General features: G+C 48.3%; 1 protein-coding gene across 9 annotated transcripts in view; it reads left to right on the top strand.

Moving 5' to 3' along the window:
* Positions 1-5,627, top strand: part of EBF3 (EBF transcription factor 3) — a 136,987-nt gene extending 131,360 nt beyond the window's left edge. For 2 of the 9 annotated variants that reach the window (XM_049855410.1, XM_049855408.1), the window contains exons 13-17: positions 494-671; positions 1,766-1,954; positions 2,456-2,545; positions 3,858-3,970; positions 5,029-5,627. In XM_049855410.1, the coding sequence (XP_049711367.1) occupies positions 494-671; positions 1,766-1,954; positions 2,456-2,545; positions 3,858-3,970; positions 5,029-5,046 (588 nt within the window). In that variant the 3' untranslated portion in view covers positions 5,047-5,627. Of the gene's footprint in view, positions 1-493; positions 672-1,765; positions 1,955-2,347; positions 2,546-3,857; positions 3,971-5,028 lie in introns of all 9 variants that reach the window. The other 7 variants (XM_049855406.1, XM_049855405.1, XM_049855412.1 and 4 more) reach the window with 4 other exon arrangements.
* The last annotated feature ends 8,327 nt before the right edge of the window (positions 5,628-13,954 follow it).

Below are 13,954 nucleotides of genomic sequence, written 5' to 3'. Positions count from 1 at the left end.
CTGGACAGACTACAGTAGACCTCACCTTTCTAGAAGCATCTTATGGTTGTTTTCCTAAGGGAGGCTAGGGTCTTTCCCATTAAAAGATACAGTTCTCTCTCAGTGTGCACCACGGGTGCGCCATATGGACTACTGCCACCATTTTCTCAGGGAGTTGAGGTGGTGGGGGAGGCCTGGTGGTGCAGTGGTTAAAGCACTCAGTTGCTAACTGAAAGGCTGGATTTGAACCCACTAGCCACTTCTTGAGAGAAAGATGTGGCAGCCTGCTTCCATGAAGATTTACAGCCTTAGAAACCCTACTGGGTAGCTCTACTCTGTCCTATAGGTTAGGTAGGAGTTGGAATTGATTCGATGACAGTGAGCAGTGTGTAAGGTGGGTGGTGGCCCCCTCCCAAGTGCCTGGAGCTGGGCTCCCTGCCCAGATCCGACCACCTAGGGAAGGTGGCCTGCTGGGCCTGGCCTCCTGTGACTGGGCGTCCTGCCCCTGCTCTAGGAGATCATCTTGAAGCGAGCGGCTGACATCGCAGAAGCATTGTACAGCGTCCCCCGCAACCACAACCAGATCCCTACCCTGGGCAACACTCCCGCCCACACCGGCATGATGGGTGTGAACTCCTTCAGCAGCCAGCTAGCCGTCAATGTCTCTGAGACATCGCAAGCCAACGACCAAGGTAGGCAGCACCATGGGTGGACTGGCCCCTTCCGTAGACCCCTTTACGCAGTGGTTAAGGCCTTAGCTGAAGTGGTGCATGGGGCAAGGACAGGCTGGGAATGGCAGTAGCGTTCCCCTCTTTCCTGGCTTCGCTCCTCTTAAGGAGGCCTTCACTGGAGTGCCTCTGAGTGAGCGCTGGACAGAGACGGCTCAGAGAACCCAGCAACTAATCATAGCAGCAGCATTGGCTGCCCCTCCATTTACAGGTATTTGTCAGATGTTTCCTTTAATTTATTTGTAAGTGACTTTGATTTCCTTAAAAGCCTGGGATAGGCCATAGGCTAGCGTGATGTAGGGAGCTGGTAGGAGCCCTCTAAGATATGTGATCTGGGTGGGATTTGGGGGTCTGAGTCTGAGTCTGGAAGGGATAAGTGGAGCAGAACTCCCTGCAGTGTGTTCCCCACCTGTCCCTCACCCCACAGCACAGTGCCAGGCCCGCCGGAAGTCCCTGTACCTTGTCTCTTGAGCCAGTTCTCGCAGTCCACTCTAGTTTTCCTCTTCACAAACTACACAGGCAGTAACCTCAGAGAACACCCCAACTGTCATGCTATTGTTGCTTCCATTCACCCCACTCCCATGGCAGGAATGAAGTCCCCCCCCCCAAACCGACTACAGAAATAGCAACCATAAAATGAAGGCCCCCAAACAGCCCTTCTGGGAAAGTTACTGCCACAGACAAGCTCTCCTTGTCAGCCCTGGCATTTGAAGGCCGGCAGAGGCTGAGAGTTCACGGAGAGTGGTGGGACAGGCCCAGGATCCGAGCTGTTGGTAATTGGTTCTAAGGAGAACGTGAGAGCAGCTGACGGTTAGATCGAAGCACGGTCTGGTTGGCTGTCGAAGCCGACAGAGACAGAGCGGGGCTCGCCGATGTACAGACAGCGGCAGGGTCGGCGTGATAAGGTTACCTTAGCCGGCTAGAGTGCTGGGGCTGGAGCAACGTGTAAGGTCAATTAAAAATGTCTAATATATGGTGTAGATTCACGGGGAAACCCCCCCCCCAAGTGTCTATTGCTGATAATAACGTTATTTTTGGCCGGGGGGGGATTTTAACAGTCGGCTACAGTCGCAATACAAGCAGCGTGTCCCCGCGAGGATACGTCCCCAGCAGTACTCCCCAGCAGTCCAATTACAACACAGTCAGCACTAGCATGAATGGATATGGAAGTGGCAGCATGGCCAATCTAGGGGTCCCTGGCTCGCCTGGATTTCTTAATGGCTCCTCCGCTAACTCTCCCTACGGCAGTAAGTGTCTGTTTTTGTCACGCGTCATCACGCAGATTCATATTCACGACAAAGTCAAGTGTGTGCGTTGCTTGGATGTCCTGTGATGTGAGCTACTGGATAAAGGAGGGTGACTCTGGAGGCTGGGCGTCCTGACGATGCCGGTACAATTGGCCTGGCGTGGCCCCCATGTGGCCACACCAAAAACGAAACCAAAAACTGAACCCTGATTGGGCTGCTCAATTGGAAAGAAGGTCCAAAACCAAAGAGTTTGCCCGTTATCCAGAGAGTGGCCCAGCCAGGGACGTGTCATGTTTGTTGTGTGCCCCCCCTCGGCGGTGTGGGCGGGCTGCCTGCGCCCGTCTGTGTTGCGTGCGGGCGCCGCGCGTCCTGACCATATTTGCTTTGTTGCAGTAGTGCCGTCCAGCCCTACCATGGCAGCCTCTTCGGTCACCCTCCCTTCAAACTGTAGCAGTACACACGGCATTTTCTCATTCTCACCTGCCAATGTCATCTCCGCAGTGAAACAAAAGAGCGCCTTCGCGCCCGTGGTCCGGCCCCAAGCCTCTCCTCCTCCTTCCTGCACCAGCGCCAATGGAAACGGACTCCAAGGTGAGGACCCGGTGTCCCAGGCCTGGAGCCCCAGGCACAACGGTCCCCGGGGGTCCCCGGAGGCAGCTAGGCTGGCTCAGGAGGGTGGTGGGGCGGAGCTCCATGGCTCCTTTGGGTGCATTCAGACCCCCTGGCCTCTCGTGCTTCTGCATGCCCCCCTTTGTCCCACATGCTGTGACACCCCAGGCCGTGTTCTTGTACACCACACCCACCCTTCAGCCCCACAATACCAGATGCCACCTCCTGGTTTCTGCTCCGCTCACGAGAACCGTTTCCTCATCCTTCCACTATAACTGACGTGTCTTCATGGTTAGAGCATCCTTATCTTAAGGGGAGGACCCAGTGCGAACAGGAATGGGGTGGGGGGGATACAAAATGGAGGGTGGCAGTCCCACTCTGCCGGGGGCCTTCACTGAGCCCAGTGCTCTGCGAGGGAGTAGGGGAGCCCATGGCTGCAGCCCCAGACGGCAGTCTCTATTCACAAGCCAGTGCAGAGGGCCCAGACACGGAGAGTGGGTCACCGGGCCACCTGCGGAGCTGTTCCACAGTGAGCCCTACCACCCTGAGGCTGAGCCTTCATTCCTAGGGAACGAAGACTGTGTGCTGGACCCACGGTGGCCCATTCTAAGTGGTCTAAGACCAGGGGCCAAGGGAGGCAGGTCATAGAGTGTGCACCTGGGCCCAGGGTGGGGCATGCACTTGTGCTAGGCTGTAGTCCTGCCAAGGACAGGGCTAATTTTTCTACGTGATCCTCCCCGATGTTCAGAAGGAGGCAGAGGGCTAGCTTTGGGGGAGTGGGAGGCATCCTCTGGTGTGCTGCCCACAGAAGGGGCCACGTGGAGTGGACACCAGCACCTGCCTGTACCTGGTACCCCTGGGGTGCAGGCCATGCTGGCCTGTGATGTGAGGACCCCTGTGTCTTGTGGTGCACACAGCTCCCTGTGACTGACTTAGGCCCTTATGCTAAGTGGCCTTCATCTGGCTGCTCTCAGACCCCACCTCCGGTCTGTGCTCCTCCTCATGAAAGTTCAACCCAACCAGCTGCCATCGAGTCAACTCCAGCTCGTGGCAGCCCCACGTGTGTCAGAGTAGAATTGTGCTCCATAGGGTTTTCAGCAGGTGATTTTTCAGTAGGTTGCCAGGCTTTTCTTCTGGGGCACCTCTGGGTGGACTCAAACCTCTAGCCTTTCGATTAGCAGCTGAGCACGTTAACCACTTGCACCACCCGGGGACTCCCCAAAATCCAAACCAGTTACTCCTTAAAACATGACTGCATTCCACCAGTACTTACTGAGCACCTGCTGTGTGCCAGGCTCTCGGCTGGGTGCTGAGGACGCAGTTGCGGAGAGGACAAACGGGCCCTTTGGTGAAGTCGGTGGCCTATTTCACTTTGATGAACTAATGCTCAAAAAAGGACCTGGCAAGGTATCGATGATTAAAATCATTGTCTTCACAACACCCGCTAGTATACGAGAGGATGTCTGGGCCCCGAGTGCGGCTGAGTGTCGGTCACCTGCCCAACATCGCCTTAAAGGTGGGGTGCACGGCTCCGCGGCCCCGCCTGTGGTGGGTCCTGTGTTGAGACTGCTCTGAGGGACGGCACTCCATATAAGCAGTGTGTACGTACACAGGCCTTCCAAACCATAAAGTTGTAACGGTGAGTCTGAGATAAATTAATATTGTTGAGATTAATGAACTGAGAAATTGAAGCTCACATCACTACATGAACAAATTTATTAATATGTTATCCATAAATTAATGAGAACGATCATTCTGACAAAAATTAAACAAGACTGAAGTGAAAAGATTTTAAATTACGTTCCTACCAGGAGTTCTCTCGCAAGGGCCACTAGCACTTGGCCTTGTAGCACAAACTTTTAAAGAAGAAAAACAAAGAGCTGGTGCAGAGGGATTGTGCCCGTGTGTCTGCCTAGCTGTCTGTCTTGAGATGCCAGAGCAGGTGGCCATGCATGGCTTTGATCTCAAGAGCTGTGACTCAGAGCTCACCATTACGACAAAGAGCCGTTAATAGAGCTGAGGCCTGATAGTGGAGGAGGAGACTGAGGCCAGGCCAGTTTTCATGTAGGAAGCGAGGTCAGGACCTGGTCCCCCAGGTGTGCAAGTTGGCCTTGGCTGGTGTCACACAAGTGGCCAGGCTGGTTCTCATTTGTTGACAGAGGTGGCCCCGGGGAATCTGTTTGTGTGAACAAAATGCTGAGACCTGTGGGAAGCAGGAATGTTCACACACAAAAATGCCAGCAGCCTTTCCTCTCCCAAATGAAGGGGCTGGGGGTGATTTTTGTTTCCACTGGCACCCCCTTCTGTGAAGTAGATTTGCCACCGTGTCTTAACCACATCCAAGGCTGTGCAAATCCGAGCCCACTGTTGAGTCGAACCCAAAGCGAGGGCTTCTCCTGACCTGCCTTAGAGTAGGTGCAGAGCCAGGTTCCCCACACTAACAGCGCCTTTTCTCTCTCTTTCAGCTATGTCTGGGCTGGTAGTCCCGCCAATGTAAGGCCACTTTTGTTTACTTGCGGTAGCACCAAGCATCCAAGGATGGGCTTCAGGGGACACGTTTAGTATATTAAGACACGCTGATGGAAACAGTATCTTCGAAATAAGTCAGCAGCAATTGAGATGCTACAAAAGACTTTGTTTAAAGATTTTATTTAAACTGTACCAGTCAATCTGCAGACAACCTACTTCTTCATGAACAATTCCATTTTATTGACTGAACTTTTCTCATATTTTCACATTTCTCAGTCCTGAAGAATAAGGAAAACAAAGCGACGCCTATTTTGTATAAAGTTTCCTGACTCCGTCTTGGCTATGTCTAGTACTTGCTATGTGTTGGGAGAAACTTTGTGAGTGCACCATTTTGATTCTCATGAAACACTGATGAAAAATGCCTCCAAACATTTTTCTGTACTCATACTTAGATTCACAATGGTTGTGTATCTCTATAATGTGAAATATTTTTTTGTGGTGAATAAAGGGGGCCAAGGAGGTATGATCCATCAGACTGGAAAAAAAAAAAAAAAAAAAAAAGGATGACTATATGATTAGGAGAATCTGGGGAGACAGGGAGGGAGGGAGGGTTTATCGTTGCTTAACTTCATCTTAATGAAATGAGACTTTGTAACTTATTGTAGTTAGAAATTGTAACTTTGATATTGAATTCTCTTGCCTTCAACAAGCACACTGACAGAAAAAATGCTACTGTCTGTTGGTTAAAATATTCTCCCACTGCTAGAGCTTCCTGTTAAGCAAATGTGATCTGCAACATTTTTTCAACTTTTGCTAGCACTGTATACGATTGCGTTCTAGGCTACTGTGAGGTCTATGTTTCTTGTACCAGAAAATTGTCCTTTTGACGTCTAGATCCTCCTTCCCTAATGTGTTTTGTATGTGGTTATAAAATTGTAGACTTTTGTGATTTTGCCAAAGTTGTAGCTAAATATTTATACACTTGTCTTGAATTTTTTTCAGATCCACTTAAATATTTAGAAAAAAAGTTTTATTCCTTAGGTGTCTTCGAAGGAATAAAATGGTCCCCATTACTTTCCCATGAACGCCCGCCGTTGCTGAGGAACTTTATTTTGTAACATATCAATTATAAATATTGTATTTATCTTTGAGATTTTGTACATTGCTTTTCCCGCCGCCGTTTGCATTTTCTTTTTCTTGTCTGCCCCTGTGTTTGATCATGGCCCTGGTGTTGTGATGCCGAGAAGAGCATTATCCAAGAACTGTCTCTTTTTCTGTTTTGTTGAAACGAACCTGTGTCTTTATATTTCATCTGTGCTTCAAACGTTTGCTATTGTTTAGACTTTCGAGCCTTTCTTTTTTTTTTATTTTGAGGAAAAGTCAAATTCATTGTTTATTTTTATATTATTTTTTAAGTTATCTGAACAAATAATTTTGGGGAAAAAAAAGTTTGTTGTATAGTCAAAACGGAACGGTGCCCCTGGCGGTGACCAGTCCCAGTAGACCCCCTTCCTGCATGTGGAAGAGCCGCGAGGAGGCAACACCGTTCGGGGCTGTGTCCTTATTTTATTTTATTTTTGTAGAATGTAAAAAGTCATTTTAGCTTCCACCCCTGACTTTGCCACATAGCTGAACTGCGTTTACTGGAAAAATTCAGAGGCCTAAAGCTTAAAATAAAATTTACTTCTGACGTTTTAATTAAAATGTTCGCCACATTAACTTCTCTGATGCCTTAAAAGTGGACTTCTTTGAAGAACCTTTGTGCTATTTTATCACAGGCTTACACCACAACTGTTAGTCAGGATTTCATTTAGAGATTTATGGCGTACAAAAGCAAACAGACAAAAGCACAAACACCCTCTCTTCCATGTGCCCCTCCGTCTGCTGCACCCTGTATCTTCCCGCCTGCCTGGGTTCAGGGAGGGTCCAGGGCAAACCCAAATCACTGCTGCTTTTTCCTTTTTACACCACCTTTTTGTAGTCAGACCCAACAGCACTGCCTGTACTTTTTAAACTGGAATGACCTCTTCCCCACAGTGCCTGTCAGTGCCAAATCCACAGCGAGGCCGAAGGGTCCCTTTTGGTTTTTGTTTTTCCCTTTGCACTAAATGCTTTACAGACACAGCACAGCAAACATTTTGCAAACTGCAGCAGAAATCACATTTGAAACAAAAAGGAGGGACTTTTTAAAAACTTTCTTAACAACAACAACAACATCAACAACAAAAATGCACAATTTAGGAAAGTGTTCATTGAAGGGACTAAATAAACAACATTCCCGGCGGTCAGCGGGTCACACTCCGGCTTGGTGACGCTGACAAGGCTTAGCTACGTGGAAAAGCCTGAGAAGTCACTTTGGAACTAAATTGCCTCCGTTTTATTTTGTATAAGGGTTTTGATCTTAAAAAAAAGAAAAAAGAGCTCATGTGTACATGTTACGAACATTTGCAAGTTTCTTCATACCTGCACTCGATTTGTGTTTTAGATTAATTGGTTGGCGCCCTCATTGCTTCATTGTCTCTGAACTGAGCACTTCACTAAATGGTAGATTTTACTGTTAAAGACCCTACAATAAGATTGTTTTATCTGTACATTTTTTCAGATATTTAACTGTATAAAAATGTTCATTTTACACAATATTTAATTAAAGTATTTCTTGTCTGTGAATTTCACTTTTAGTAATTCTGTCTTGATTATTAGAATGGCTGACAAAATACAGACACCACAGTTACAATGGGGTTTTGTCTACCATGCATTCCAGAGCTGTGTTGTGGTCGAGATAAAAGTGATTCATGGAGTAACTGTCCACAAGGTTATGATCCTCAAACACTTCCCTAGCCTGCCCAGAGAAATCCAGTAAGCTGTTGCTTAAATGAGTTCTGAGTCCCAGGTGCACCATGTGTACGTATGTTGTACTCACACCCAGGTATCTGTGCGGTTTTCCTTGTGTCAGACTTACGGGATGCCACAATCACAGTTTGACCACTGGTTTTTGAGAACACAACCTAGGGGTTCATTGGGGGCTTGGTGCACAAGCTCTGCCCAGCCCTGGAGCCCCAGCCTCTCTGCTTCTGGTTTGGAGAGTTGGCAGGAACTGCCCAGCACCTCTGGACACATGCTTCTTCTATCCCAGTCATTGTGCTCTGATTAGGCAAGCACCAGCCTTAGGAAATTGCATCAGTGAAGGCCCCAGACAAGCGGGCAGACACCAAGGCACCCAGATACCCGTGCTGGCTGAAGTTTGGCAGGAGGCATGCCATCACCAACTCCAGACCCACCATGATGGCACAGCAAGGCCCCACGCATGCCACCACCGTTGGCTGCATGTACATGTAGCCCAATGCCCAACGCACTGACTATAATAAGATCTGCCACAAGCCTGAGGTTCCAATTTACACACCGGATGTTCAGTTCCTGCGAGTTCTCAGTGCCCGCCCCCGTTCCATTCCACTTGGTGTTTCTCATTTTCTCCTCAATGAAAGGCTGGTTTTGCATGTTTTGGCTTGCAGCTCTGTAACACATACACATAAGTGTGATCCAAATTAGTACTCACAAATGTCATCTTAATTACTTGTTCTGCTGAGCAAAACAGGAAACAATTATTCAAAACATAAAGAAACTTGTGAATACCTTTTTTTCCCTGTCAATGACAATCAGGCTCCTTTGAGTGTGTGTGCTTGTCTCAGCCTTAAAGAGACAGCAGAGAGGGAGGCTCCTGGGGCCCAAGTCCGCTGTCTGCCCACTCCTCTCTCCCCTCCCCCAAGGAGCCGAGGGATGGGGTAGGGGCGGTGTTGCTGACAACCCATCTCCTTCTCACCCTGAGCTCCTGCCAGGAATGCTCAGCCATGGGGGGCGAGGGGCAGGGGCGCCTTCCTGGAGCTGCCGTGCCAGGGCCCTGTAACTCAGGGAGAAAGAAATTATTTTATCTTTGCATCTCAAATCCGAAGCAAGTACTGGATTCTCTCAAAATGTGTGCCAATTATTGTCAGGCCGCCTTTGAAGGTCTTTCAAGCTTTTAAAGATTATTCAAAGCACTTGAAATGGGCTTCAATCTAATGCCTCATTTCATTGCATTAAACAGCCTAGTTAATAAAGAATCAATATATTCAAAGGGCAAGGTTATCTTTTGTCTATAAAGGGGGTGTCATTCTGCATCTTTTATAGTTCAAATGCTGAAAAAGACCTCATGAAATCCATACTCATCAAGTGGGTCAACAAGAGCAATAAAGAGGCCGCTGAAAGGGAAGAAAGGCTGCCGTCCTTTAAAACAACTCCACACCTTATCTCCCTGGCTTCCAGCACCCAAAGAAGTCCTCAGAAAATGTCAATTTCTCATCAAGACAGGAGTCCCGATGATCATTTTTTCTGGAGAATACATACAATTAAGAGAATGCAGAGAGGCAGCCGCCACTGTGGTTTGTGGCTTATTCTGGCCCCCTGAGCTGTGATCTCCCTCCCAGTAGATAATAAGGGTGTTGATAACTCAAGTGTCAATATGCCAAAGAGCGATTTTTGAATGTGAGTCCTTGTGCTTTGAGCCAGCCCGGCCGATCCCAGGCCCTGATAACAACGCAGTCTGCCAACGACACCCCAGGTTGGACCTCACAATTAACGCGATGAATAAATCACACAAAGGAGCTGGGATGCTTTATACTCGGTGAGACAATCCCCTGTTTTACCCTTCAAGGATTCCTTTTATGTTGGAATAAGGTTGCTTTTAATGAAATTTAAACTCATCAGAGGAAATCAAAAACCTCCAATCAGATTACAAATTGATTTTTTGGTCGTTTGTCATTACCCAGTAGAGAGCCACAAATTTCACAAGGAGCTGGTCGCTGCTCCCCTACTGGGAGAGAGCAGACACACAGCTCTCCCCCACCTGGCCCAGGGACGAGGGGACACAGTGGTCTGTACATGGTGGCTCTTCGACCCTGTGTAGACACAGATGGCTCTGACTCTGCCCACACTGCCAGGTTCCAGACAAAGTGAACCCATGGCAAAAGCAGATGTCCTCCTTCTGAGTCCCAAACATGACACACCCAGTGTGTCAGAGTAGAACTGTGCTCCAGAAGTAGATCACCAGGCTATTCTTCCAAGGTGCCTCTGTGAGGACTCAAACCTCCAACCTTTTGCATAGCAGCTAAGCGCTTAACCATTTGCACCAGCAGGGACATCTGAGTCCCATCCAGGGCTTAATGACCTGGGGGCATTGTCTTTGGCCAAATGCACTGTGATTACCAGGTCTGGACTTCTGGATCCACTGGTGGCCAACAGAGACGTGCTCTCTTGGATTACAGTAAATTTTGGTTAGTATCCATCCACCCCTGTGTCTGCTCTGTGTCTACCGACAACTAGCCGCTGGGCAGGGTATGAACCACCCAGAGCACCCAGGCCCTTTACGCCAAGGGCATATGGTCTGGGGGGACAGAAGTCATAACCAGGACCCACCTAGCCATCTCATCTAAGCCCAAACATTTGTGCCTCGGCAACTCCTGCCTTTCCTCCTAGGCAAATTCTGGTGCTGGCCCTCTCTTAGGCTTCCACTGGAATCTTCTCTGGAGCCGTGCTAAGGCCACCAGCCTCTGCCTCCAGTGGTTCTGGTGAGCTCTGGTCAGCCTCTGAGCTCCTTGAGGACACCACAAGGTCTTCCTCACCTTCCTACTCCACCTGGGGCCCTGGGCCAAGGCTGGGTGGGGAGAGTGAGAAGACGGTGCTGCACTGAGGATGTGGGGCTGGGAGAACATTCAGATGGTCCCAGAAAGATCTGGACCAAATACGAGAGGGACCTGAAAGCCATTTCTGACTCATGATTCCTCAGAAGCCACCTGTTAATCAAGGGCAGGTGGGGGAGGAGAGGAATCATTGCTTAAGGGGCCCTGAGTTTCTGTTAAGAGCCCTGGTGGTGTAGTGGTTAAGTGCTCAGCTGTTAACTGAAAGGTTGGTGGTTCGAACCCACCTGCCGCTCCTTGGGAAAAAGATGTGGCAGTCACTTCTGGAAAGACTTACAGCTTTGGAAACCCTATGAGGGCAGTGCTACTCTGTCCTGTAGGGTGACTATGAGTTGGAACTGCTTTGGCAGCAGTGGGTTTTTTAGGGTTCTGTTAAGGGTGAGGAAAAATTTGGAAATGGGTACTGAGGATGGTTGTACAACAAAGTGAACAGAATTGGTTGCTGAATTGTACACATAAAATGGTCAGAAGGGCACAGGCTCTGTTATATGTACTTCACCACACACACAAATATAAACACGGAAACCCTGGTAGTGTAGTGGTTAAGTGCTACGGCTGCTAACCAAGAGATTGGCAGTTCAAATCCACTAGGCGCTCCTTGGAACTCTATGGGGTGGTTCTACTCTGTCCTATAGGGTTGCTATGAGTCAGAATTGACTTGATAGCAACGGGTTTATATATACATATATATGTGAATAAACAGCAGTGGGTTTTGTGTGTGTATATATGTATTGAATTGTGGTGTTGCTGAGGGATATTGAATATACCATGGTCTGCCAAAAGAACAAACAAATCTGTCTTGGAAGAAGTACAACTAGGGTGCTCCTTAGAAGCAAAGATGGTGAGACTATGTCTCACATACTCTGGACATGTCGTCAAGAGGGATCAGTCCCTGGAGAAGGACATCATGCTTGGTAAAGTAAAGGGTCAGCACAAAAGAGGAAGACCCTCAATGAGATGGATTGACACAGTGGCTGCAACAATGGGCTAAAACAAAGCAACAATTGTGAGGATGGCACGGGACTGGGCAGTGTTTGTTCTGTTGTACACGGGGTCACTATGAGCAGGAACCAACTTGATGGCACCTGACAACAACAACGTACACAAGCTCTAAAGTGGGTAGAACATTCCACATATTTTCAAACAGCAACGAGTACACACCCTGCCCACAGTGGCTGCACAGTGGAGTTCACAGCACACTTTTCACCCAGTATCTCACCTGGTCCCGGTGGGGCTCTGTGGTGGATCGCTGCCCCCTCCAGGTGACCACACAGCAGGAAAGGTGAGAGGGCAGCCAAGGTCACAGCCGGGAGCACCAGGGCCAGATGCTGCAGGAAGGCTCTGAGCTCAAACCCTGCCCTTTTCCCGCTGATTTCTGTCTCAAGTGTCTTCAGGAATTAAATAAAAATTAGGAACCATCTGGCTGGGGGTGAGGAGAGGGCGCAGACTTCCCTGGGGAGAGTCAAGCTTGGGGAGGACACACGTGGCCCACAGGGCTGGGAGGACCCGACTTCACTGGGCCATGGGGATGGACTGTAAGGTGGAAACTGGCTTTTTCAGTTGGAGCTCAGGAAGGCCTGCTTCTGGCCAAAGTCACACATATGCGCTCCCACGGGGGCCTTTGCAACATGCAGGATGCAGTCACAGAGCTGGCTTCTGGAGGGCTCTCCCACTGCGTCCTCAGGTTCACCTGGGGCCCATATACAGCACTCTTGGGAACCAGGGGCCCTCGGCCACATGGCAGCCCAGGGCCACCGGGCACCTGCAGTGTGGACAGGGTCCTGAGATGTTCACATGGTGGGGGTAGGGGTCAGACTAGGGCCACTGTGGAGCCCTGGAACACAGAACCTGGCAGCCACCCTCAACACAAACAGCGTAAAGGTTAGTTCTGTTCCTGCTCCTGAGATGATGAAGAAAACAAGAGTAACAATGATGTTGGAGGCAGACTTAGAATGAGCAACCACAAATTCAGAGTCACTGGCCTGAGTGAGGTTCAGGAGGCTCTCCTCCAGGTTGCCCCGTCAGGCCCCTCCATCCCCCAGCTGCTTCGGGTCAGTGACTCACTCAGCCGGTGGCAGGGAGTGGTGGATGGGCTAAGGCCAGACTCAATTCCTGTCACCATCTGTGAGGACCCAATTCTTTGCTGCCCAGACTACCAGGGGGCAGGCGGAGCCCAGGCCAGCATGGGGATGGAGCCACCGGGGAGAGAGAGAAAGAAAACAATTACAGACGAAGTTTTCTGGTTTTAATATACAATGAATCAGTAAGAACAGATAAACACCCTAAATAAAAATGGGCAAACTCAAGTCAGTTCATGAGGGAACAATACAAGTGATTAGCAAACTTAGGAAAATATATTCAACTGCACTTAAAAATGCATGTTAAATTAAAATGATGAGATGAAATTTTTTTGTCCATTAAATTAGAAAAAACCATATTTTAAAGGGAATGCTCAGCGCCATTGGTGGGGAAATGAGCATTCTTATAGCTGTTAGTAGCAGAGTAAATTGTTACTACCCACCTGGAAATCGACTTGACATTATATCAAGAAACTTACAAATGTTCATATTCTTCAACCCACCAGCTCCACTTCTAGGGATCAAGCTAGAGGAAAGTAATTATAGACAGGCTTTAAGCACAAGATGTTCACTGCAGTAATATTTATTTAAAACTTGGAAAGAATGTCAAAATCTAAAAATATGAATTGCTGATTAAATTATGGTATGGCCGTGTAATTGAATATTATTAAGCTATTAGAATCATGTTTTTGAAGAATATTCAGTGAAATGATAAGTATCCCTGATATAAAATTAACACCGCAAAGACACAAAACTTTATATATAACCTAGTTATATACACTGTAGTTATGTATCTTGAATCTTGTGAAGCAAAGACACAAAACTTTATACACAACATAGTCCAAGTTGTAAATTTCTATGTAGAGAAAAGGCAACAAGGAAAAAACATAAATTTGGAAAAAATGTTAGAATTACAACACAATTAATACCTGGTGTACATGTACCTGGTGGCGCAGTGGTTAAGGGCTCAGCTGCTAACTGACATGTCAACAGTTTGAACTTACCAGCTGCTCCTTGGAAACGTTATGGGGCCGTTCTATTCTGTCCTGTAGGGTCGCTATGAGTCAGAATTGTATACCTCATGCTTGGTAAAGTAGAAGGTCAGGAAAAAAAGA

The sequence above is a fragment of the Elephas maximus genome, chromosome 16, assembly GCF_024166365.1.
Source record: "Elephas maximus indicus isolate mEleMax1 chromosome 16, mEleMax1 primary haplotype, whole genome shotgun sequence".
Classification (NCBI taxonomy): domain Eukaryota; kingdom Metazoa; phylum Chordata; class Mammalia; order Proboscidea; family Elephantidae; genus Elephas; species Elephas maximus.
This window is presented reverse-complemented; position numbering and strand designations above follow the sequence as displayed.